The 25,311-nt window shown below is 38.0% G+C and overlaps 1 protein-coding gene and 1 long non-coding RNA gene across 2 annotated transcripts; one reads left to right on the top strand and one right to left on the bottom strand.

Moving 5' to 3' along the window:
• Nucleotides 1-1,935: 1,935 nt before the first annotated feature.
• On the bottom strand, nt 1,936-2,600 carry LOC135439415 (uncharacterized). The gene is made up of 2 exons (XR_010438052.1): nt 2,414-2,600; nt 1,936-2,344 (listed from the first exon to the last, which is right to left on the bottom strand). It is a non-coding gene; the product is annotated as an uncharacterized LOC135439415 (long non-coding RNA).
• Nucleotides 2,601-5,700: 3,100 nt separating this feature from the next.
• dsf (dissatisfaction) lies at nt 5,701-23,889 on the top strand. The gene is made up of 5 exons (XM_064697511.1): nt 5,701-5,710; nt 8,884-8,967; nt 9,027-9,188; nt 21,127-22,550; nt 23,364-23,889. Exons 1-5 carry the CDS (start codon nt 5,701-5,703, stop codon nt 23,844-23,846), a joined length of 2,163 nt encoding a protein of 720 aa, XP_064553581.1. The 3' UTR covers nt 23,847-23,889.
• The last annotated feature ends 1,422 nt before the right edge of the window (nt 23,890-25,311 follow it).

The raw sequence follows: 25,311 nt of genomic DNA on the forward strand, positions 1-25,311 counted from the left end.
CGAATAAAAACAATTAACTAAAAAGCAATGATAAATGTTGATGTATTAAATGGGTCCGTAATTTAAAGCAATATTGAAAATTGCAAATTAACTAAATGGAATCTTAAAAGAAATACGCTAAAGTTATATAAAAATGTAGTAAATATTAATTTATGCTATCAAAAGTTTTTCATTTCAATTATTATTGATTTATCTTAACATTTTCAACTTTCTGAACTATCCCATTCTTGAATTTTCTAAGTAGAAAACTTTGTCTTTCTTTTCTTTTTGATTTAAATAACTCATGACATTAAACTCTTAACTAAAATCTTTGTATATATAAAAGACAAATAACGAAGCAAACAATAAATAATATTTAGATGAAATAAACATTAGATAAATAAAATGGTCGTAGTGGTAATTAAAAAGATATTCGGTATTTTGTAGAGCATCTACATGTTGCATTGATAATAATTTACAAATATTATATACATGTGACAGCTATATACACAAATTATTCAATTAAAACAATATAAACTCCCATCTCTTGCATGGGAGACCGAAAACAATTAAGTACATTTTCAAAAGACTTGAAGCACGGAATAGAAGGAAAAATCAGCACATTCTACAACTAAAGACACACATTTCAAGAACTATCCAAAGACTAAGACCGAAATTCTTACATTTCAAAGAAAGAGCACGAAGAACAATTATACGAATGGAGGAACCCTAGCCAATTAAGTCCAACAGAAAATAACACCATAGCAAAAAGAAAACACAAGAATAAAACGAACCCAAATAACTATTATAAACCATATAAAAAAAAAATTATATATATATTAATTGTTAGTTCGTGTCATAAGAACATATGCGAAAAAGCAAAATACGATTTAATAAAATGAATAATGTTAAAAACCCACTTGTTTTATTTCAGGTTTAAGTTAAAAAAATTATAAGAAATTTATTACCTATTTAAAAAAGATGAATCCCCTTTATAGTAAGTAGTTGCAGCTGGTTTTATAAGAAAAGCTTCACAATACTCTCACTCTCTCATCTTTATTCTTCTTCTTTCCAGGCGATAAGCTCAAATTGCGCCATTTTTCGCAGAAAAAGCTCAACGCAAAGAATTTGAGCCCACACATTAAATATTTTGATATACATAAGTACATATGAGTATAAACCGATGTATTGATACATTTAATATATGAAACAACAACATAACTGCTAATTATACCAGCTTATTAAAAAAAAACGATTTTACACACACACAAGACTCGGCCGTTTTATTAAGCAGACGCGCACAGACTAGATTATCTCATTAAGCTGGCGCGTAAGCTAAGCCGGCAATAACCAGAGAGCGAATTGGATTACAAAAATGCTCTCTCATTGCATAGGCGCTCTCGCATTCAAAACAGGATCAAAAGCACAAAGTCAATTGCGTGCACGATAGACAGAGACAGATATTATTCTATACCAGCTGCTGCTCTCTCGCTTCCACTCAGAAAATGCGCGCCATTTTCGTTTTTGTTCTATTCTGCAAAAACAGCAGTAATAATTGCACGCCTCTTTTACTCATTGCTTATTGTAGAACATGGAGGGTGGATGCGGAAAGAATAAGAGGCCCAAATTGCAAATTTGCATTAAACGCTAGCTTAATAAAAAAATTGAACAATTCACACGCACGCGCAAAAGATTTGACTGTTCAACAGAGAAGACGCGCACAGACTAAATTGCCTCATACTCCTAAGCAGGCAACTAGGCTAGGCTGGCATACGCAGTTAAGGCAATTAAACTATTATACAACTCTTGCGCTCTCTATCCACAATGCTTAACGCTCTCGCACAATAACGGAATCACCCACACTTTTACATTCAGACAGACCAATGCAGCCTACATGCACGCAGATCTCTTAAATTCCCTTCTATTCCCCAAAAATATAACAGTCTTAGCAGTAGCTTTGTTGTTGTATCTTTCTCCAAGAAGAGGACCATCTATTTATTTGTGTGGTGTCATGCCTTCAATGCATCACATTGTATACAAAATAAAACCATCCGGTGGGAGAGAGGTGTTAGTAATTAGTTCGCGATTCTGGAATCATACGATTGAAATCACGCGCCGATTTGCCGGATATGGAAGCGTCAAGCTCTTTAATGCTCACGTCCATTGTTTACATGCCAAGACGGCTGCCCGGCGTTCCTATCACGCATGCAATAGCCACCGGGACAGCAATTGCCACCAGGGCAACATGACGGCTGGCCCGGTCCATCCATGCGGGGACAGTTACCATTCGGGCAGTTGAAGCACGATCCATTTCCAAAACCAAATTGGCTGGGAATTTTAAAAGCCTTATTTCCATCCATAGTTGCTAAGTGGATTCGGCGACGTAGATAATGGTAAATGCGAAAATCTGACATATGTTTATATATTAGCTCACCTGTTTAGATTTTGTCTCACAAGCCGGCAAATCGGGGCGCTATTTTTCAGTAAGACAAAATAACAAAACAAAAAAAAAAATTTTGTGTTTGTAGACAACACTTCTGATTTGTTTAAGGTGTTCGAAAGGAATGAGCTATACAGCTATAAAATGCTGTAGGGTTAGCCGAGAAAAGATGACAGCAATTCGTACGCTTGCTGTGTTTCGAATTATTTTCGAACAATTTTCGAAGTGAGGGCAGAGCGCATGCGCTATAACTGACAAAGTGGTGAGTTTTTCTGCTAAAGAGGCGTGGCCAAGTGGCACACGCACACAATGAAAAGCGAGCAGGTTCGCTGGCAAAGTGGAGCGAGCGGAAGTCTGGGAGTTTTGGGGCATAGAAAAAATGCGACTTCTTGATGCCGCAAATTTGGCATGTGTATGTGTGTGTGTGTGTGTATGCGTGCATGTTGATGGGGCACAACCTGAACTGATGCCAGGAGGAAGGAGGTGGGGCAGCTGGTAGCTGGGTACGAGTTAGGTAGTTAACGCCAACGTTGGCAAATGACTTTGCATTCTGACTGGTTAATATAACCACAGGATTGTATCGAAACGACGGCTCTACTCTCATATGTGTGCGTGTGTGTGAGTGCACAGTTTCGGTTAGTGTATGGAGAGGTGGATGCGACTATATAACCACAGGCAACTAAATGGGCTGTGTAATAGCCGCCGCGTGGCTAAGGTCCAGTCGCTTATGCTGAACTCCGATTTACAAGACTCCACCCACAAAACGTAATCATATATAAGACGTTGTCCGCTAAGCCGCCTCCTGCCTACTCATAATACTCTCTATATATGTGACAAGTTATATATATATGTGTGCGTGTGCGTGTGTATGTGTGTGTGTGTGTGCAACCAATACACAATGTCACAAAAGTCATTTCAATTTAGATGCGAGTCAGTAAATCAACCCCTATCAACATACCAACAACAACCAGCCAGTGCCAGCCCAGAAAACGCCATTGCGAATTTCTCGACGCATACACGTACATAATAATCTCACGCACACACACACATACACACGCATAGTAACACACATAGAAGTAAATGCATACATATATCATGCATATGGCATTTCCTATCCCCAATAGCATACGCTACCTAGACTTTTGTGAGGCTATACAACTTTTCTAAGTGGAGCATTATTTGACAGACTCCGAAATTTGAATTTTTCATTTAAAATTGTTATTTAACAAAATTATTTATAAACTGTTGTTGTATTTTAAAGACATAATGCATATCAAACAACAACAATATACATTTAAATATATAAAAACATAATTATATAAAATAATATAATTATTCTGTTATTAATATCTTTACATTTTAGATGAGTACGTGATTACGGACATAAAATTTAAAAAGGATAAAAATATAGACTATTGTCTAATGGAAATAATGACAAACATACATATTAAATATTTTAGGTCGCAAATATGAAATTTTGGAAAATTGGTTTAAATTGGCATATCAATTTAAAGGAGACACTTTTATTCGGCGAATGGACTTACATTTTCATTGTACTGTAAAATCACTTTTTTTATTACTATCATAATTATTATATTTATTATTTTTATCATTGACATTATTATCATTATTATTATTATTCTTATAATTTTTATTTTCATTATTCTTATTTTTATTATTTTGATTATTAATTTGATCATCATTAGTATTATCATTATTATTATTATTATTATTATTATTATCATTAGTATTATCATTAGTATTATCATTATTATTAATATTATAAATTGTCATTCATTTATTTTTAAATTATGTTTTTGAGTATAGAACATAAATTATTACGGTCAATAAGTCTTAGTCAACCCTGCATGCCTCAAATTGTAGCGCCCTTACTGCTGAGATCCTGACTTTAGAACTAATAATCCGACAGCCTACAAGCGCAGGACGAACCAAACAAAAAAAAAAAGAAGAAAAACGAAAAAAAAGAAGAAGCCAGCGAGGCATCAGCCCGAAGAGCAGAAGCAGCAGCAGCAGCAGCAGCAGTCACGACGCCTCTGCTGGCAAAGATATTTACTGAGGCACAGATACACAGGCAGCGAGTAGGAAAGAGCAGCACATACAGAGAGCGGGACAGCAGATGTTATTACCAATACACACGCAGAAGCGACGACGTCAACGCAAGCGACGACGACGACGACGAGGTCGTCGACGGCCTCGTTCCGTAGCTAGCTTTTCATCATTCTTGACATTTTGTGGTGAATTGTCGAAAGCCACAAGATATGTCGCAGTGTGCGTGGCCGGGACGCACATTAGTGTGTGTGTGTATGTGTGTGTTTGTGTGTGTGTGTGCGCACAGAAAAAAAAGAAGGAAAATGGTGGACGGCAGGAAGTCTCCTCATTTGCTGTAATCGCATCAAGCGGCAGGCACAGAAAAAAGGGCGTTTTCCGGTTGGCTGCCCGCCTGTCCTGTCCTGCCCTGTCCTGTCCTGTCCTGCACCGTTTCTGTGCCCACTCGCAGGGGATGAAATGTAACATTTTGTAGCTTTTCGTAAATTTTCGACTTTTTCGTCGACGTTTTGGTTTTTCGCTGCCATCGTTCGCATCGCCTCGCATCGCATCGCGTCGCGCTGCGCTTTACCATTTTCATTTTCCTCATTCGGTTACGGGGGTTTTTTTTTTGCGCCCGATATTTTTCATATATCCCGCGACGACCCGTGCTGTGCCCTGCCGCACGGCTGTGGCTTTGTGTAGCATCCCGAAACGAGGGTGTGTGGGCGGCCGAGGCGGGTGGCTGCTGCTGCCTTTGGCTTTGCGTCCTGCGTCCTCTGTCAAATTGACTGCAAAAAAGGACCTCTCCTTTGGCAGCTTCACTTTCGTAATTGGCGGTCTCTGCTCTGCTCTGCTCTGCTCAGTTCTGGCTACGGCTCTGGCTCTGGCACCGGTTCAGCTTCTGCTTCTGTTTCTGTTTCTGCTCCGTTTCGCTGCTGGCTGCGGCATTCACAGTTGGTCCGTCAGCCAAAACGATCCGCATCCGCTCCGCAGCAGCGTTGTCGTCGTTGTCGTCGTCGTCGTCCTTTGCGTCGGCAAACGTAACCCAACATTTTTGGCGTGCGGTGGTCAAAAGTTGTTTTCGTGTTTCTCAAAGTGCTAATTGTTAACCTGCCTAATTCCGAACTGAAAATTGACACAAACGCAGTCAATTAATTCGAGTGTTATACCCAGTTATTATAAACTTAAGCACGCTGGATACATTAGGGTTCAAATATTTCCATCAACGGAAAATGGGCACAGGTAAACAATGGGAAAAGTCATTATTTCATCAATCCGTCGGGAATTTCTTATAATCTATCAAAGCCGTCGCTGTTTTGAAAGAGCCCAAGCAGATTATTGTATAGCATGCTTATTACATAATCACATTGCCGTCGGGAAAATTAAGGGTTTTACAAGTTCAAAGTTTTTTAAATGAAGTCCGGAGCAGTGTATTAAATCATTCAGTAATATTTCCAAAAAAAAAATAAATTAAACACAATTTCTTGAAAATTATTAACATAGTTTAAAAAAGTTTAATAAATTAAACTTTTTATATTATTGAACAAAAGCCGTCAAAAATATAAAAAATAAGGTTTTTAAAGCGTGAGAGAGATTAGAAAAAATCAATTTTTATAAAATTATATATTTTATAAATTTAATCATGAGTATTAAGTGAAGAAGTTTTAAATAAATAAGTCATTATTCTAAAAACAAATAAGACTAAAGGCAAAGTATTGCACAAAAAAAACCTGCTAAGGCAATTATACAATTGGTTTTCTTGTCTAAGACCCGGCATTTTAATCTATGCGAAATCAATTATCGCAATCAAATATATAATTTTATATAAAAAAAGGCCAACTAGAACAGTTATATTAAATGATCAAAATACTAGGGAAATAAATTATTGAACTGTATTGAATACCAATTGATAAGCCAGCTTGAAGCTTGTGCCAAATTTGTAACGTATCTATATTAATTTTAATAAAACTATATAAATAAAATAAATAAATAATATAAAATACATGATGTGTAATATGTTTAGTTTATCATTGATACAAATTAATTATTTATTGTTGTTTTTGGCAACCTTTCCATAATTCAAATTTTCAAGGTCAGAAATAAAAAAAAATCATTTTGTTTTAATAAATATATTAATTTATATTATTATATTTAAATACAAATAAAACCATTATTTATATTTTTATTAAAATATTAATATATAAATAAAACTTCTTTGTCTTAATATATATAATATATTAAAATATTTTTATTTATAATTATTAAAACAAATTTGTTTTATTTATATTTGAATAAATGGAATTTCGGATCTCGAACCAGCTAATAAAATATTTAAATAAAGGAAAGATTATAAAAGTAGACATTAAACAATTAATTTATATCAACAAAAAAATAAGTCATATTAAACCTTATATATTTTATGTTCATTATTTTGTTTATAATTATTATTCTTTTATTATAAAAAATACAATTATAATTAAAATTAATAATTTTTATTTTTAATTTAATAATTACACATTTAATAATTTTAAAATTATAGCTTAGGTTTATATCAATGTAATAATTATTAGTTTTATTACGTTTATTATAAATACGCGGCAGGCTGCAGAGGTCTTCTTTTTTAAGGAACTAAACAGAATATTTCCATTCATATAAAACATAATATTTTTATAAAGCTTTCAAATAATTTTTTTTATCTAAGTGCATTTATATAAAAGCTGTACATTACTGTGATATCAAACTGCACAGTTAACACCCTTTCCATTGCCAGAATTTTGATATGCCTAATTCGCAATTCCCACGCCCAAACAGTTCAAATCCCACGTCTGCCCACATCGCAACTGCGGCAACCTTTTTAGCCTATCAAAACAATGCCGTGATTTCCATACCAGTCAAAAAGCATATTGTATCAGTTAAAACTAAGATATAACCCGCTCACAGAAGGACACACACAAGGCACACACTACTCAAAAGTTGACGCAACAAAAAAAAAAAACAGCAGAACGAAATGCCATGGCATAAATAAACAAAAATATTTAAAATCAACAATAAAAATGTTTAAAAAAGAAAACATAGCGCAAAGGATCACGCTCATTTGATATAGATTTTAATACAACCCTTAGGGGCCAGGCTGAGGGCCAGGGGCCGGGGGCAGGGCCAGTGACTGGGAGACGGGCACGCACAGCCACTCGAGAGGTGTTAACACGCTGCGGACAATTGCCGATGCGCAGGGTGTGAAAATTGGCAACACGCGTCGCAACCGAAATGCGGCTGGAGGCAACCACCCAGACCAGACTCGACCAGACCAGAGCCCAACCAAAACCCAACCAACAGTTGACAATATGTCAAATGTCACAGAACAAAGGGCCCAACAAAGGGAAACAATCGAAAACGGGCGCGTTTTATTTTGACAAGTGCCGAGTGTTCAACTTAATTTGTGAAGTGTGCCGGACCAAAAGGGCTGTAGCCATATAACTGGCATTATGTGCTAGCTTTGTGCAATTTTCACTTGCTAATCCGCGACACACACACACACACACACACACACACACACACTCGCACACACAGTTGGCAAATATACGGCAACTGTGCCGCAAAGTGTGCAACAACTTTTGTGCGTGCTGCACTGTGTTTGCCTAACGGAAGCTTTGAGGCCTAGGCTTAGCTCTTAAATTTAAGTTAAATACGCGTAAATGTTGCCAATATCCACTTAAATGCACCTTCACTTTACTTTCATCAATATAAAGTTGATTTTAGTGCTTATACAAACGCCAATCTTCGCAAAATTGTCAGAGCTGCAATATGGCATTCTAATGTGTGCAAGAATTTACTTAAATAAATGAGATTTTTTTCAAATTTGGGATGAAATGGGGGCAAATGTTTATAAAGTGAAATGTTCGTATATACATTAAGTGAACATACAAAAGAATCTTGCTTGGCAACTGTTTAAGTTTTTCTAAATAATAAAGCTGACTTCTATACCATATACATCTATATAACAAATATCGAGGTCTGCTCCTTAATATTTTAATATATTTTTCAATTTATTATTTTTATTTTTTTTTTATTATTATTGTTTTTTGTTTTTAACTTATTTTTATATTATTTTGTTTTTACTATATTTCTATTTTATTTTTATTTTACTAAGCTTTTCAAATATTGTATTCCTTATTTATTTAATTATTTTTTACGTATTCTTGTTAATACATATTCATTTTATTTTCATTATTTCATTCCAGATTCCCTTTAAAGTTATAGGAAATTGACCAAAAATAAATAAACAAACAAATTAAAGGCTATTCAAGAAAAACTCTCGAATAATTCCAAAAGCACCAAAATTGAACTTTATAATTCTTCTTTCATGCTGCATTTATTTATTAGTTGTGAATAATTCAATAAATTTTATACATTCACAGCTGGCGATCGTCTGCTGGACATACCCTGTAAGGTATGCGGCGATCGCAGTTCGGGCAAACATTATGGAATCTACAGCTGCGATGGTAAGTCGCATCCATCCAAACTATGATATTATAACTGATGTTTATATATACATATATAGGCTGTTCGGGCTTCTTCAAGCGTAGCATTCATCGCAATCGGATTTACACCTGCAAGGCCACAGGTGATCTCAAGGGTCGCTGTCCTGTGGACAAAACCCATCGGAATCAATGCCGAGCCTGCCGCCTAGCCAAATGCTTTCAATCGGCCATGAATAAGGACGGTAAGTAGAATGGTGGGAGGGGGGGGGGGGTAGGCTATTTTCTGGCCGCAAGTCTTTGTTTTACTTGGAAAATTCATTTAATTATGCAGCAAATTAGCTGGGCCCGCTTTGCCAACAACGACGGCAACCAGACCAGGCATAAATTACATTAAACTCAAAAACCAAAATGCCGCAGGCTTTTGGGTGCCACTCACTTTTGGCAAGAGTCTGGAGGACTCTCGACTTACTCTGGCTGCGGCCTCATCGAGTGTGTGTTCCTTCTCTTTTTTGTTGTAGTTGTCATTAAGCTGATTATAAATTATGCGAACTTGCGCACTGCCTCCCCTTGTAGCAGAAGAAGCCATACAATTGAAATTGCGACACTTGATTTTTGTACGACAGTTTTTGTGTACCGCATAAATTATGTAGGCGTGACTTTGATTTCCTAGAAGGTCGAAAGGAAGTGGCTATATTGAATTGATTTGAATCAGAGAAACAGGGCTGGCTGGCTGACAGAAGCTACTTTTATTTGAAAATGTATTTGCAATAGCTACTTGGCCTTCATAAACTTAAAAGAGTTAGTTTTAATTGTAGTCTAAATTAGAGATCAAGGCACAGCTCATCAAGAGCTAAGAGCTAGCAAGTACACATTTTTACTAAACCTCTCTTTGGCTTAGGTATTTGAGCGTCGAACTAATAAGCGAGAGGTCGCTGGCTCAACTTAAGCTGCCATTTTCAATTTTATATATTTTTATTCGTTTTTTTATGAAAAAGGTGTCAAACTAACAAATGAGAGATCGCTGGCTCAAATAAAGCTGTCATTTTGAATTTTATATCTGTTCAATCAATTTGTTATTACTCAGAAAGATGACAGTTATGGTAATGGAAAATAAATGTTAGGAACAAAATATGAAACATTAATTGTTAGTAGGTTATGAGTCGGCATACGAAGTGTATGAATCCAATTCACGTGAACACATAATGTATATTTTTAAATTTTAATTAGAAATACTATAAAAATTATATATTATCTATGACTATATATTCATAAAGAATATATTCAGCGTTAATTCATACAACTTATCTGGGTCTAAGCTCAGCAGCCCAACCGGTATTTGTGGGGCAACGCAGAGATTAGTTTTCTCCAAAACTGGGAACCATCCCGACTCAGATACGTATTTAATTTCATGTAGGCGATAAGCTCGGCCTTCTGGTCGTTAAAGTCTTCGACTTCTGGATACACAATAATAATCAGGTGCTTGAATTACAATGTTCTACATAAAGGTCATTAAACAAAGTAAACTTTTTTTGTACCTTTGAAATACTTCCATGTATTGTATTTCTATCTTTCTGCTTTTATTGTCTGATAACAGATATGTTCGTAAGCTCGAATTTGTATTGAGTCACTAAATGATTTGCATATTACTCAACGTGTATGTCCAACTTTATTTGGCCAATGCAATTGACCGAGCTTTACATGCGCACCACACCAAACGAAGACCCGCCCAACAACACAAAACAAAACAACCCAATCGAATCGAACTCCCAACTCAACAACTCCATGCAACAATGGTAGCTTTAAAGCTCTTAAGCCAACATTAAATGTAGCATAAAAACACATAACAACGGCAGCGGCTGGCAATGAAAGCAATATACAAACATCTACAGCTATATCTATGGCTATATAGCTATGACTGTATGGCAACAGCTCTATGGCTACAATTTACCATTTAGCATCAACCATTGATGGGTTCACTGCACAGGACAGCAACAGCAACAGTGACAGCGACAGCAACAGCAGCCAGCCAGGGGGGAGAACAGCGTGAGAATTGTTGCAGATTTTCTCACACGCAATTCGCCTTCAGGGGGGAGTCGATTGACAATGTGCACTTAATAGCGGATTACATGCATTATCCCATCGCTTGAAAATGCGACTAAAATGTATTGACAATCAAATGATGATACCAAAACTCAGACGTCAGACGTGCGACATTAGATGTCAAAGCGCAGCTCGGGCGAAACAAGGGGCCCAAAAGATTTCACTGAAACGAACCAGAAGCAAAGTTAGTTTACCAAGCGGTAGACGGTTGGGGCGATGGGGGCGATTGGGGCGGTTCGAGGAGCTGCTTCATGCTTTATAGTTAACGCCCTCGGAACGTGGCCCAACAACAATCACACGCTCGCTAGGTGACAACAATAGCACAACTGGCAAAAGCACAACAGCAAAAAAAAGAAACAGACAACAAGCTCGAAAAGCCAAAGATTAGATACCCTTACACTTTGAACAAAACGAAAAACCGAAGCTCTTAAGTCAAACCATAAGCCAATGTGGGAGTATGGGAACTTTCTCTTTTGCAAATCTTATAAAATCCCACGATAATGTCTTATATTAGATATATCTCAAAAATATCTCATTCAATTTAAATAGTGCCCCACATAATGAGACTCTTGAATCAACTCAATGAAGTTAAAAATAAGAGCGAATATTAAATATTTTGCATGAAAAAAATATTAAATTAATAATAATATAGACAGCAGATTTAAATAAAAAAAAAATAAAACTAGTTTTTCTGCCCCAAATTATGCGATTCTTTAATTCAGATAAATATTTAAACTAGATCGAAATATTATATATTTTGCGGGAATAAATAACAAATATAAATTAAAATAATTATAATATAGACAAAAGCATAAAATAATAATATAGCTGTAATTACGTAATATTATTATAATTTCAATATTCTGAACTATTAAAGAAAGTTAAAAAAAAAATTATAAAATATTATAACAAAAATAAAATAGAAAACAAATATGGAAAGATAAATCTTTTATAAAGCATAAAAATATTTCAAATAATATTCTAAATATTCCAAGCTAAAAACACTGTCAAATTTCTGGAAAAATTCAATTGAACAGCTCTAGCCGCTGCCAAGCAATTCAAACAAATATTGTCGCAAACTGCATGATGAAGCCAACATGCTCAATGTTAGAGCATGCCAGTGGTGTGCCCCGGACATGTGTATGTACTTTTGCTTTGTGCATTTTCTTAGTTTGCCGCTGGAAAGCCTCATGTTAGCTGCCTTTTTGGGGTTTTTCTTGGCTGGTTGCCGTAAATAAACAATAAACATACACCCCCGCACACACACACACACACATACACATACACACTTAGATACCGACACCAACAACTGAGAGAGCTCGCAGTTGAGCAGCGTATCCCTTTGCCCAGTGCCAGGATGTGCCCCAAACAAAGTGCTTTTGTTGTTTAGAGCAAAAAGCAAAAAAGCCACAAAAATCGTTCTAGGCACGTTTGTGTTACATTTTTCGGGCCAACATAAGAATAGTTGTATATTCTCTACTTTTCTTTTTTCTCTTTCGGGGGTGTGGTAGAATTTGAGGTCCTGTGGTTAGCCATTTTTAGTTGGTCTGCATTTTGTTTAGCTACAGTTGGACCATATTATTATTGTATGATTTCTCGATGTTGGCCCATAAAGCTAATTAGTAGAGCTGCCAGTGTTGGCAAGCGGTAAAGTGTAGTGTTACACAACACAACACTAGCGTTTTTATAACCTCAACTTCTGCTTTGGCAAATAAGTTATTATGGGAAAATATGACAAACAGCGCACATTTCATTTTCCTTTTACTTTTGCTAGCCCTGCCCCTTTCCCCTGCCGCCTGCCCACTGCCTTATAAATGTTGGCCGCTTTGTATGCTAATATCTTTGGGCAGCGTACGGAAAACAAGTAGAGGAGAAGCGAAGAGAAAAAAAGGCGACACGGCGAGAGCTTCCCTTAACAAATTATGTTGCCACTTGTCACATTTAATGGTATTTGCATTTGTGTACCAACAAAGTGTCAGCATCATCATCACGCATAGTGCCCCCCCCCCCTGTCCCTCCTCATACTTCTTCCCAACCATTTGCCAGCTCCATTCTATTGCCAGCTCCAGCTTCTCGAGCGCCTTAGATTCTTATAAATTTCTTTACAAATATTTACGCGGCATTTTAAGCGGATTTTTCATTTTGAGTGATTTGTGTCGCTTTTCCAAATCCCATTCGTATAAGAAAAAAAAAAAACGAGCAATAAAATGTCCTTTTCGGTACGTCCACTTTTCTGAGTGTGGAATGGTAGAGGGCGGGGTGCGGAGCAGGGGGCGTGTGCGTGCGCATATTTAGGTCTTTATCTTTGCTGGCTGCGTGATGAGCTGAAAAGTCTGCTCTAATGATGGCATTTGGAAAATATGACAAATAATATACTTTTAAGTTCCAGTTGGGCAGTTCGGAAATTTTTAGTTCACAGCAATGTAACAAATGAATGTAAATTGTACCAAAATAAGACAAGGCCATAAATAAACACATTTTAGCACCTTTGAATATGAATATTATTATTACAATTAATAGTAATTTTAATTAGAGTATTACAATTAGAGTAGGTTGTGTCAAAACAATTGCAGGGCCTAAATTTAAAAATTAAGGAAGCTATTATTATTATTAGTAATATTATTATCATAGCAGTAAATGTTGAGAGTTCATTAGGTTATAAAGCTAATTGTTATTTTATCAAAAAATTTCAGACCACAATTTAAAAAATTAAAGCTATTCGGTATAAATATTAGTGATATTATTATTATTAGTGCTATTGTAACTATTATTATTTTTAGTTTATTATTATTTGTATTATTAGCATTTGTGTCGTTATTATTAGTATTATTATTATTATTATTAGTAGTTTTATTAATAATATTATTATTAGTAGATGTTGAGAGTAGAGTTAAGCTAGATTTTAAAACTAAACGTAAATTGTATTAAAATAATACGAATTTAATAATTAATACATAATTTAAAGTTTAAATCATACTCAGTTATTCTGTTACTTATATTAGTTTATGCCTATTATAATTATTGTTATTAACTTTTAAATAATTATTATTTTTATGTTTTATTTTTATTATTTATTCTATATATTTATATATTTATATTTTGTAACAAACCGAAATACGAGGCAGAGACCGAACCACCGTATTGGGCTTGCAGCCGTGTTTTCATTATCTGCCAAATCTTAATACGACTTTTTTTTTAATAAATGAACCCCCAATATTATCTAAAGACTTTATATATAACAAAAAGAAAGACTTTTCCCCTGTTATAGGCTTATAAATCTTTTTATTCTTTACAGTTTGATATCAGGGGGATAAATACAAACATTTCAAATGTGTTCTTCAATATGTCAAGCAGTTAAGCGAATCCATTTAAAACATATTCATTTCTCTCGTTATACGGAATACTTTCCGCACTTGCGACACGCTCATAACGAGGACTCTCTATGATCGTTATAATTTTATTTTCAGCTTGCCAATGCAATTGTAACTTTAGCACTTTTCACAAATCGAAAAGTTTACAAAGCTAATGGCAAACAAAATGCTTAACGAAACGCTGCCAACCGGGCCAAGCAACAAATGCTGAATACACAAGATAAGCAACAACAACAACAACAACAAATAGTAGTCGAAAAGGCTGCTGGAAAATCAGCCAAGTGTAAATTTAATGAAAATGGAAATTGTTTTGCAGTCGGGTTGATGATGGGCAACATGGTTAGTTCGTGATTGGATAGCATCTTCTGCCCGTGTCTATAAAGTATATATTTTGCAGCATACTTCTGGGCAGTTAAGCCCCTTTGTCAACAGACCGAACCTCGTAACTTGGCCCGTTGACAGCGTCTGCGTTTGCGGTCATCAAATGTAGTTGTCGTTGTTTGTGTCTATAAGTATAGATATATATATACTATATATATGTGTATATATGTATAGTCGACTTTTTGGCGCTGGCTGGCGACTAATTTCATGACCACATTTTAAACGTATTGATTTTGTTTATATGTATATGTATGTGCGCATGTTTGTGTGTGTATGTTTATATTTATTTATTTGCATGCAGCTTTTAAGCCGCCCGCTTCGCACGCACTGCGCCCGTCATATTACGTATACGCATTGCATTTACACATGACTGCGGGGCACTGAAAGCCATGCAACATACAAAGTAGCCCCACACACACACAAACACACACACACATGTATGTATACATATATATATGTTTTTATACAGGCTGCAGTGCTGCTCTTAATTGACATTATAGCCTACTACTTTATGTGCATACACTTTTGGTAGGCAGTGTGCGACTGGCGACATGTAAATGCGCCTGGCTTGCATGTGTCGTGCACTCACACCACCACTGTCTATGTGTGTGAGTGTGTGTGTGTGTGTGCCTGTGAATGACAAAAGTGTCAGTGTCAACATTAAAAGCGGATTTAAAATCACTCACTCACTAGGCCCTGACGACAGAGTCAGAGCGTAAAAGCCTTTGGCCTCCTCAACCATGCAGCTGACGCGTTGCCTTGCGTTGCGTTGCGTTGCGTTGAGGTGCGGTGCGGTGCGCGGGGCAGGCAGTAAAATTTATTGTAAATATTCAAAATGGGCTAAATTTAAAGGTATGCATAAACAAATATGCCTATCAATTACCTATGTAGTGAAGAGCTATGCAGTAATGATATTTCGTGGACTGATGAATAAATGTTTTGTTAGAACTAAACTCATGTATATTAAGTTGATTGTTCAAAATCTTTAAGTTTGAATAGTTAAGTGTAATCTCTGTTGAATATCAGCTGAATTGGACAGATTTTATTCACTCTTAACTTTCTGCTCAAACAACATTTTACACGATAGATAGATTTATTCTTTTGAAAGAAATTATTGGAAAAATTTCATTAACCATTTAATTTTACTTTTAATTTTAATAGAAATAAAAATTAATTGTAATCGATCATCTGTGCGTTCGATCTTCTGCGGTACTTGCCAAATTAAAAAAAGCTTAAGTTAAATCGAAATATAAATAAAATCCAAATCTAAATAAAATATAAATCCAAATATAATAATAAATAAAATCTAAATAAAATCTAAGTCCAATTAAAATCGTAATCGAAATAAAATCTAAATCTAAATAATATTGAAATCTAACAAAAATCTAAATCTTAATAAAATTTAAAATAAACTCTAAATAATATCTAAATGTTAAAAACATTTTAACCTGAGGCCAACTTAATTTCATTTTGATTTTAAATAAATAAAACAAAGAAACCCGAGCTGGTTAAATAGAGCTGATTATATAGATTTTGTGAACCTAGCGAAAACTAGCAGCTGTTAAATCTTTACTCTTTTATGTATTAAATATTTTCTTATCGTTCATCTCAAAAGTAAACCAATTTACCAATGAAACGTAACTTTCTTATCGTACTATGAGAAGTGTAAGCCGACAATTTGTCATTCGACTGGCTGATGCCCTCCCTGGGGAGGAGGCGCAGCTCTTGAGCTGACATAAACAATGGCCATTATGAACTATTACGCACTTTACAGTTGCTAAGCCAAGGGCGATGCTCATATCTGAACCAACCCAACCCCGATGAGGGAAACACACCCCCCACCCACACACACACACTCACAGACACACAAACACACACACCCCACTGTTTGCCAACCGCATCGAATCAGTTCAAGTGTTTCTTTTCTCTAATTTCATGGTTTATTTTTTTTTCTGTGTCCCCCGCTTGAAACATTTAGCAATATTTGCCTTATTTACTTTTCATTTGCCTGCCAAACAATCGCATTTTATTTTTATTATCAGCAGACCTATATAAGATTTATCTGTGTGTATATATAGTCACTTGCGTATCGGTAGCAGCACACTCATTATAATGCCTGCCGATTTTGTGGCCAGGGTTTGCGCTTTTCAGCTTACGAGCTGGCAGCTTGGCCAGGATAACCTGGACAAGACACTCCACCCCGCCCGGGCTGATGATCATTCATTTGGGATTTTTGCGTGTCTCGGTCGTGAAGTCGCCGGGCGTGCAGCTCAGCTCTGGGAACTTGGCAGCTGTTTAACATCCGCTTTTCTACACCTATCCCTCTCCAGCAACTCTCCCTCAGTTGCTTTCTCTCTCAGTTGCTCTGCCACTTATCATTAATTTTTCTACCGCATTTCTCTGTCTGGCATTCTGACATTTTTGCTTTTGCCCAGCTCTGGTCTCGTTCCTGTTTTGACATAATTGTTTTTGCTTGGCTGCGTTTGTACTTCAGCTTCCTTCTGCTCTCTACCCTAATTAATTGATTAGCTTCAGCAAATCGGTCAATATGTTTTCCCGTTTCTTTTTCACAACTGTTTCTGTTTTTATTGCTCTACACTTTGAGGATGCGTAATGAGTTGCTAATTAGATTTGAAGATAGCTATGTGTTTTTTTTCCCGCCTCTGCATGATGCCCTTCGGCACGCTTGAGAGTTTGGGCAGGTGTTCGAAAGTTGGACTTAAACTCTGCACAAGTCAAACGTTACTATACTTTGATTTAAATATGTTTAAAAATTAATTGATAGTTTGCAAATGTAAAATTAAAATGTTAATTTGTATACCTTGAACCCATTAAAAATACGTAGAAAAGGGTAAAATGTTTGTAACAAATGTATGTAACAGGCAGAAGGAAGCATCTTCGACCCTATAAAGTATATATATATTCTTCGTCAGTATCAATAATCGAGTCGATTTAGTTATGTCCGTCTATCTGTCCGTCTGTCAGTCCGACTGTCCGTCTATCCGTTTGTCTATCCGTCCGTCCGTCTGTCAGTTTGTATGAACGTATCGATCTATAAGAGCTGGAGACTAAAATTTTGATTCTTTCAAGTGCCTGTGCAGTGCGATTTTGTTTCCGATAATCGATAACTTGCACCGCAAACGATAAAAATCGATATCGAAATCAAGTTATTTGAGGAAATCTCTTAGATTTGAAGAGTCACCAAATTTGACATTAAGCTCCTACAATAGTGTAAACAGATCAAGTATGTTTCATCTTACAATAACCGGGCGCGTACTGCGAGCTGTATTTGGTGTTGGTAGAAGAAGGTTTAGGGTAAACCCTCTTACCTGTTTTTCATTATTTTTGGTGCCTTAAAACCTAACCTAAGTACATTCTAGAGAATTGTCTAGCTGCATGCAGCCTGAGACTTTCACATGAGAGCTACGTAGCCGAAGATATACAATGCATTATTTCATTTGATGGGTCTGAATATATCTTTCATATTTTCGATTATTAAACAGAACAAAATGAATTTTATTTTAATAACTAGGCTAAAAATATAATGAATTTCTTCTCTCACAAATATGTTAAAAGCAATTCAATTATAATACTAAACCCGCTTTTACCTTGAGTGATATTTTACACCAATCCTAGCCTCAAGTGGATACAAATATACTTCAAGATTATACAATTGAAGTTCTTCTTTTAATAAATATTTAAATTACTTTAATTCTCTCCATTAAACACCGCTTTGACCTTTCTGCGTGATATTTTATACCAATCTCAGCCTCAAATGGCTGCGTGAAAGAAAGGAAAAACGCCTCCAGTCAATTAACGTTGTGCACGGGGCGACACGACTTTTGCATTTTGCATTCATAACTTTTTTAGCTCTATCAAATCAGTCGGATTTTCATATCAATTTTCTTTGCCGCAACTTTTGTGAGCGACGGCAAACAAAATGGCGTCGCTGCCAGTTGGAAAAGACTTCATTTCTGGCGGAGGCGTGGCTGGGGTGAGGTTGATTTAAAAGCGCAGCCAAGGAAAAATTAAAATTTTACAATTTTTGCTTATGCCCTTAATTTTTTGCCTTTTTCACACGTTTCTTTGTTTGCCCGACGGGCTGCGACAAAAAGAAGTAGAAGAAGAAGCAGAAGCTGAAGCACGAAAGTGTCGCGTGCAAAGGGTTAGCATGACCCAAGGTTGGGTCGGGGTTTTCAAGTTTTTCGAGTCGAAGGCAGGGGTTTGCTTTTGCGCCCAACTTTTTTTTTCCGCCAACCGCAGTTTTTAAGAGTCGTTCTTTTTCGCCGTCGCCGGGTAAAATGTTGTCGCAAGTTTGCTTGATGCGCCGCTTAACCCGCAGCGTAAAAATTTGATGAGTTTGGCATTTTCTTTAATTGAAATTTGTGATCTTTTGAAAGCTTTGAGACTTGCTGCACACACACACACACACACACGCACAGTGGAGCTACTAGTAGTTTCGTGTGGCCCCGGGGGCCGTCAAGTGGCTGCAGTCACTTTGCACAGACGCTCGCTCACACATGCGATTAGCTGCGGATTAAAATGTCACCCCTTTTTGCGCTGCGTCACGCACAAGGTAGTAGATACAAGCGCACACACACAAACACACACTTACACACGCTATAGATACATTTAATTACAAACAAATAAAAGTCATGACAGCAGCCCACACACGCACATGTCAGCCCAGGTCCAGGCCATGGGGCATATGCAACAGTTCACACGACCAGGCCAGGTTCGACTACCAGAGAGCTGCCGTTTTCCATCTTTGCATCTCTCTCTGCGCATTTTAATAATCGGTTTATTATGCATGCGTGTGTGTGAGTGTGTGCGCCTCAAGAAGCTACTTATACGTAGCCAAGTGTTATTTACTATTTGCTATTTGGTTCGGCAGTTCCAACCCACACTTCAAAGCAAAGTTCAGCAAAGTATGCTGGGCGGCCATCAAAAAAAAAAAAAAGTAGAAGGAAAGAAGAAGAAGAAAGCCACTGTCAAAGTATCTTTGAAATTAACTTTATTTATTTAACTACTTAAAAGCAGATTAACGCAATTACACACTTGAACTGATTTTATGCAAAACAGTTGAGCAAACGGAACGCACTCGCAGGCAAACAAAACGAATCCGAAACAAAGGAAAATAGATTGTTCGACAAGATGAAAACGGCCAAATCAGCGAAAAATCTATGGAAAAGCTCAGAAAATTTACAAAATATATATAAAACAAAAAAAAAGGAAGCAAAAAAGGCTTTCTTTGACACGCCGCAGATTAAATAACCTTAAGCGGATGGGCAAATGCTTTTCTATATGATGGTTCCCAGAGAAGCCATAAATCTTTATTTATATATGTTAATATTTGGCATACATGTAAGGAAAACTTCAAAGTTTACCTTTGCTGGGTTTGATGACAATTAGGAGCTCTTATGCCTATAGAGCTATATGCTAGAAAAAGTATATTCACAAAATATGTCTCATATATTAGTAGTCAATGCCAGGTTTGGTACTGAGCAAAACAAAGTTTTTCATATAAAAACTTAGTGTTCAACCGATAAGTCCTATGACAGTTATATGACATAGTGGTCCGATGTAGATAAGATTTTGCTCCCATATAAAATATATACTTTATGGAGTCGGAGATGTCTCCCTCTATGCCTAACACACCTCAAGACAAAATTATATTATATACAAAGTTTTCCATTCAATAAGCTACTTTTCAATCGAACATACCTATGGCAGCTATATGATATAGAGCTCCGATGTTAAAAAGACTTTGCATATATATATATACGGATTATAGTGAGACTTATAAATGCCAAGTTTGGTCAAGATATCTTGATAAACAAAAAAATGTTCCATACAATAACTAAAGTTTAACCGATCGCCCCTATGGCAGCTACATGATATAGTGCTCCGACGATAGAAAGATGTGGCTCTCATGTAAGGAGCATAGTAAAGCTAATAAATGCCAAGTTTGCTCGAAATATCTTGAAAAACTTAAGAGCTGATAATATTAGAATTTAATTTAGGACCCATCCTTTCCATGACAGCAAAATTATATAGTGATCCGAACAAGCTAGCTCCTACTGTCTGTAAAAGAAAGACAATAGCTTCAGGACTGAGCGACTAGTTTGCACGGAAACAGACAGACAGAAAGACGAACATAACTAAATCGGCTTGGCTAATCCTACTGCTCAAGACTATGTATATTTTATGGGGTCCGAGAGGTCTCCTTCGATAATGATGACCATAATAATGCTTCCGCATGCTGTCTCCGAGCATTCTATTTTTATTTACTCATCTCAAAGTTATATTTTTCTTGGCTTCATTTTAGCTGTGCAGCACGAGCGCGGTCCACGCAAGCCGAAGCTGCATCCGCAGTTGCATCATCATCATCATCATGCGGCTGCTGCTGCTGCGGCGCATCATGCGGCCGCTGCCCACGCCCACCACCACCATCATCATCATCATCACGCACACGCGGCGGCGGCGCATCATGCTGCGGCGGCTGCCGCTGCTGCCGCCGGACTGCATCATCATCATGGCGGCCATTTGCCGGTATCGCTGGTGACCAATGTCTCGGCCTCGTTCAACTATACGCAGCACATCTCGACGCATGCACCGCCGGCTGGCTTTCATCTGGCCACGGGCGCACAGCCACCGCCGACGCATCCACACCAGACGCATGGAGCACATCCGGCACAGCAGGCAGCATCACATGCGACGGCCTTTCATCATCCTGGCCATGGACACGCGCTGGCGCCACCCGGCGGTCTACAAAATGGCAATGTCAGCGGCAGCGGCAGCGCTGCTGGTGGTGCCTCTGCCGTGGCCATGTCCTTTCCGCCCCACCTGCTCCATCACAATCTGATTGCCGAGGCGGCCAGCAAATTGCCTGGCATTACGGCGGCAACGGCAACGGCCGTGGCCGCTGTGGTTTCCACGTCGCCCTATGGCGCCCAGGCGACGTCGGCGACAATTGGCAGCAACCACAACAACTACTCATCGCCCTCGCCCAGCAATTCCATACAGTCCATATCGAGCATTGGTTCGCCGAGTGCCGGAGCTGGTGGCGACGAGGTTGGCAGCCTGAGCCTGGGCAGCGAGAGTCCGCGCGTTAATGTGGAAACGGAGACGCCATCGCCGTCGGCATCGCCACCCTTGAGCGCTGGCAGTGTATCGCCGGCGCCGACGTTAACCGATTCACAGAGCCGGGCCGCATCCAGCACATCGCCGCATCCGGCACAGGGCTCGACGCACTGCCTCAGCGAAGCCTCGCATCGGACCAACAATAATGCCACGACGCCGCCCAGCAATGCTGCGCTCCTCATGCACAGCATTCATGTCAACAACAACAACAACAACAATAATAACAACAACAACAACAATGCTGGCAGCGGCGACAACAACACCAAACAGCTTAGCTACACATCGGGCTCACCCACGCCCACAACACCGACACCGCCTCCGGCTCTGCAAACGCCGCGTGCCACCGTCGGCGGCTGCCACGCCTCGAACGGTTTTCTGGAACTGCTGCTCAGTCCGGACAAATGCCAGGAGCTCATCCAGTACCAGGTGCAACACAACGCCCTGCTCTTCCCTTCGCCGCTGCCACAGCATCTGCTCGACTCGCGCCTGCTCTCCTGGGAAATGCTCCAGGAGACGACGGCGCGTCTTCTGTTCATGGCTGTGCGCTGGGTCAAGTGCCTGATGCCGTTCCAGACGTTGTCCAAGAATGATCAGCATCTACTGCTACAGGTGGGTACGATTTAATTTCTAAGGAATACTTCTCCAAGAACTATCACCAACTGGCGGATATTAGCCGGCATTGCACGTTCAAAAACCTTCGCGTATTATCTTGAAACCCTATTTTCACCCAGCCCAGTGGATTTGCTGTAATAGCGAAAAATGTTCTTATAAAATAAATTCCAAAAAATCAGAATTTAATGGCAATAACAAAAATTTGCATGCAAAACTTTTTGATGCTTAAACAATCAAAATCAAAATAGAGATGTGTATGTGAGATCTTCGAAATAGAAAGTACCTACGGATACGATATCACATGTTATTTTGGTTTATTGTTGCTGTAGACAGATATTTAATCGGGATTGCCCGCAGCCAAAAAGACATACATATAATGCATAAAAAGTTAAAGAGTGGAAATTTGGAGAAAAATGTTCAATTTTTTTCGGATCGGCTTCAAACTCACTTTCACAGATCTGTGTAAAAATTCATTTCAGATATTTTTCGCTAGATCCACGGCTCTTGAAAAGAAAATGCGTGTCAAAAGTTTAAATAAACGAAAGTTTATTTTTAGCCCCAAGATTCTCACCACAAGACTAACATGTTTTAACCTTTGGTTTTTATTCGAGGAACTGTTACTGGGTTAACTGGGTAAAAAATGTATATCTAAAATATTAAGCACAAAAATTGACAGGAGCAAGGCAGGGGAATACTGGCTTGCCAATAATATTATATATATATTTTTAGAACATACAGAACATATGTATATCATAATAACAAAATTGACTTACCCCATTTATTTTCTCAATATTTCATTTCCAATTATAGGAGTCCTGGAAGGAGCTCTTTCTGCTCAATCTCGCCCAATGGACCATACCATTGGATTTGACGCCGATACTAGAATCGCCGCTAATCAAGGAGCGCGTGCTGCAGGATGAGGCGACCCAAATGGAAATGAAGACCATACAGGAGATACTCTGTCGATTTCGCCAGATCACGCCCGACGGCAGCGAAGTGGGCTGCATGAAGGCGATTGCATTGTTCGCGCCGGAGACCGCCGGCCTGTGCGATGTGCAGCCCGTGGAGATGCTGCAGGATCAGGCGCAGTGCATACTGTCCGATCATGTCCGCCTGCGCTATCCACGGCAGGCGACACGCTTCGGACGACTGCTGCTGTTGTTACCCTCACTGCGCACAATTCGGGCGGCGACCATTGAGGCGCTCTTCTTCAAGGAAACTATCGGCAATGTGCCGATAGCGCGACTATTGCGCGATATGTACACTATGGAACCGGCCCAGGTGGACAAGTAGATGGCTGTCGGGCGTGGCATGCTACCAAATGTAATCAAAATCGATGCGCGCAGCATTTAAGCGGCAACAATTTTTGTCACACTTGCAAAAATATTTGTGCTCCAACTAAAAAATAAAAACAAAAATGAATAAGAAAAATTGATAAAAAAAAAGACGATAAAAAATAAATGAAAAAAATGTTGCTAACTCGACGCGACTGCAGCTGCGACAATTCACAGCGCAGAGCGTTCATGTAATAGATACATTGCCACGCCCCTTCCCCGCCGCACACTCCTCCCCCTTCAGGCGCCGCTGGCTGCTTTGCACGTTGATTTATAGCTCTGTTCGCGAGTTATTCGCTTCTCTTTTTTTTTCTAACATTTTATATATATATATGTTTTTCGTGTGTCTCCTCTTCACTTTATTTATCTTTCATTCGACGTTTTGTCGTCGCTTTTCTAAAAATTGCTCATGTTATTTCAGTTGCCTGGCAAGCAACCGGCGACCTGTAAGCCCCCAGCCCCACGCTCCCTTGACCTGCTGCAGCAACAAGCTCCATTCCATGCAAAGCCAGTTTCTTTTTTTTACTCTCCACTTTTACCTTTTTCACGTTTTGGCTTTATTATACCCTGCCAGAGAGTATTACAAATATATCAGAATATTAACAGAACTTCTGGATAGTATCTTCATATGACCAGGTATAAGCTGAACAATCATTTCTAGATTATAACGCCCTGTACTCATTATAAATATGCAGAAAAGTTGTATTGTTTTTCACAATATTTTACTTCATTTCCAAAATATCGATAGTTATCGATTTTGAAATAAAGTATTTTAAGCATAGCTCGAAACTATATCAGCTGGAGATACCAAATTTGGTATTTAGGTTCCGATTTAAAATATTTCACTTTGTTTAAATTACCAAATTATCCAAAATTGATATAGAAAGAAAGATCTTTTAAAGCTTAAGCCTTTGGTTTTCATATATGCATTAATTTCCATTTCAAAGCCTTAATCCTATGTTCTGATGTACCTTCACATACTCTAACCAGCTTTTCCATTTCGAAATGATCAATGGTTATCGATTTTTAAATAAAGTAGCTGAAGCAAAGCTCGTAGTCTATAATAGCTTGAGACTACAAATTGGGTATTTAGGTTCCGATTTGATACTTATAGTTTTTGAAGAACAGCCCCTTATCCCCCAAAATATAAAAATAAATTTATCTTAAAGGCTTAAGCCTTCTGCTTTGGTATGTGCTCAGATATCAAAGCCAAACTCAAGCTCTAAACATTTTCAAAAGATCGGACAATGAGCACCGAGTTTCTTTAAGAATGGGGTTTAGCAAAGAAGGAGCACAGCTGCTGGTACAGGGTATCTCTGTCTCGACTAAATCACGCTTACTGCTTTCAATTACATTATTTGCCTTTCAAATTGTCTCTGTGTAATATTGATGCCCTGATGTACCCTAACATACTCTAACCATCT

Source organism: Drosophila montana, unplaced genomic scaffold, assembly GCF_035044405.1.
Source record: "Drosophila montana isolate Dmon_TW-CO22-7 unplaced genomic scaffold, ASM3504440v1 contig_402_1, whole genome shotgun sequence".
NCBI classification, from domain to species: domain Eukaryota; kingdom Metazoa; phylum Arthropoda; class Insecta; order Diptera; family Drosophilidae; genus Drosophila; species Drosophila montana.

Coding starts and splice junctions, on each gene's coding strand:
- dsf (XM_064697511.1), top strand. Junction 9,189..21,126: donor ATCGGCCATGAATAAGGACG/GTAAGTAGAATG, acceptor GCTTCATTTTAG/CTGTGCAGCACGAGCGCGGT. Junction 22,551..23,363: donor ATCAGCATCTACTGCTACAG/GTGGGTACGATT, acceptor TTCCAATTATAG/GAGTCCTGGAAGGAGCTCTT.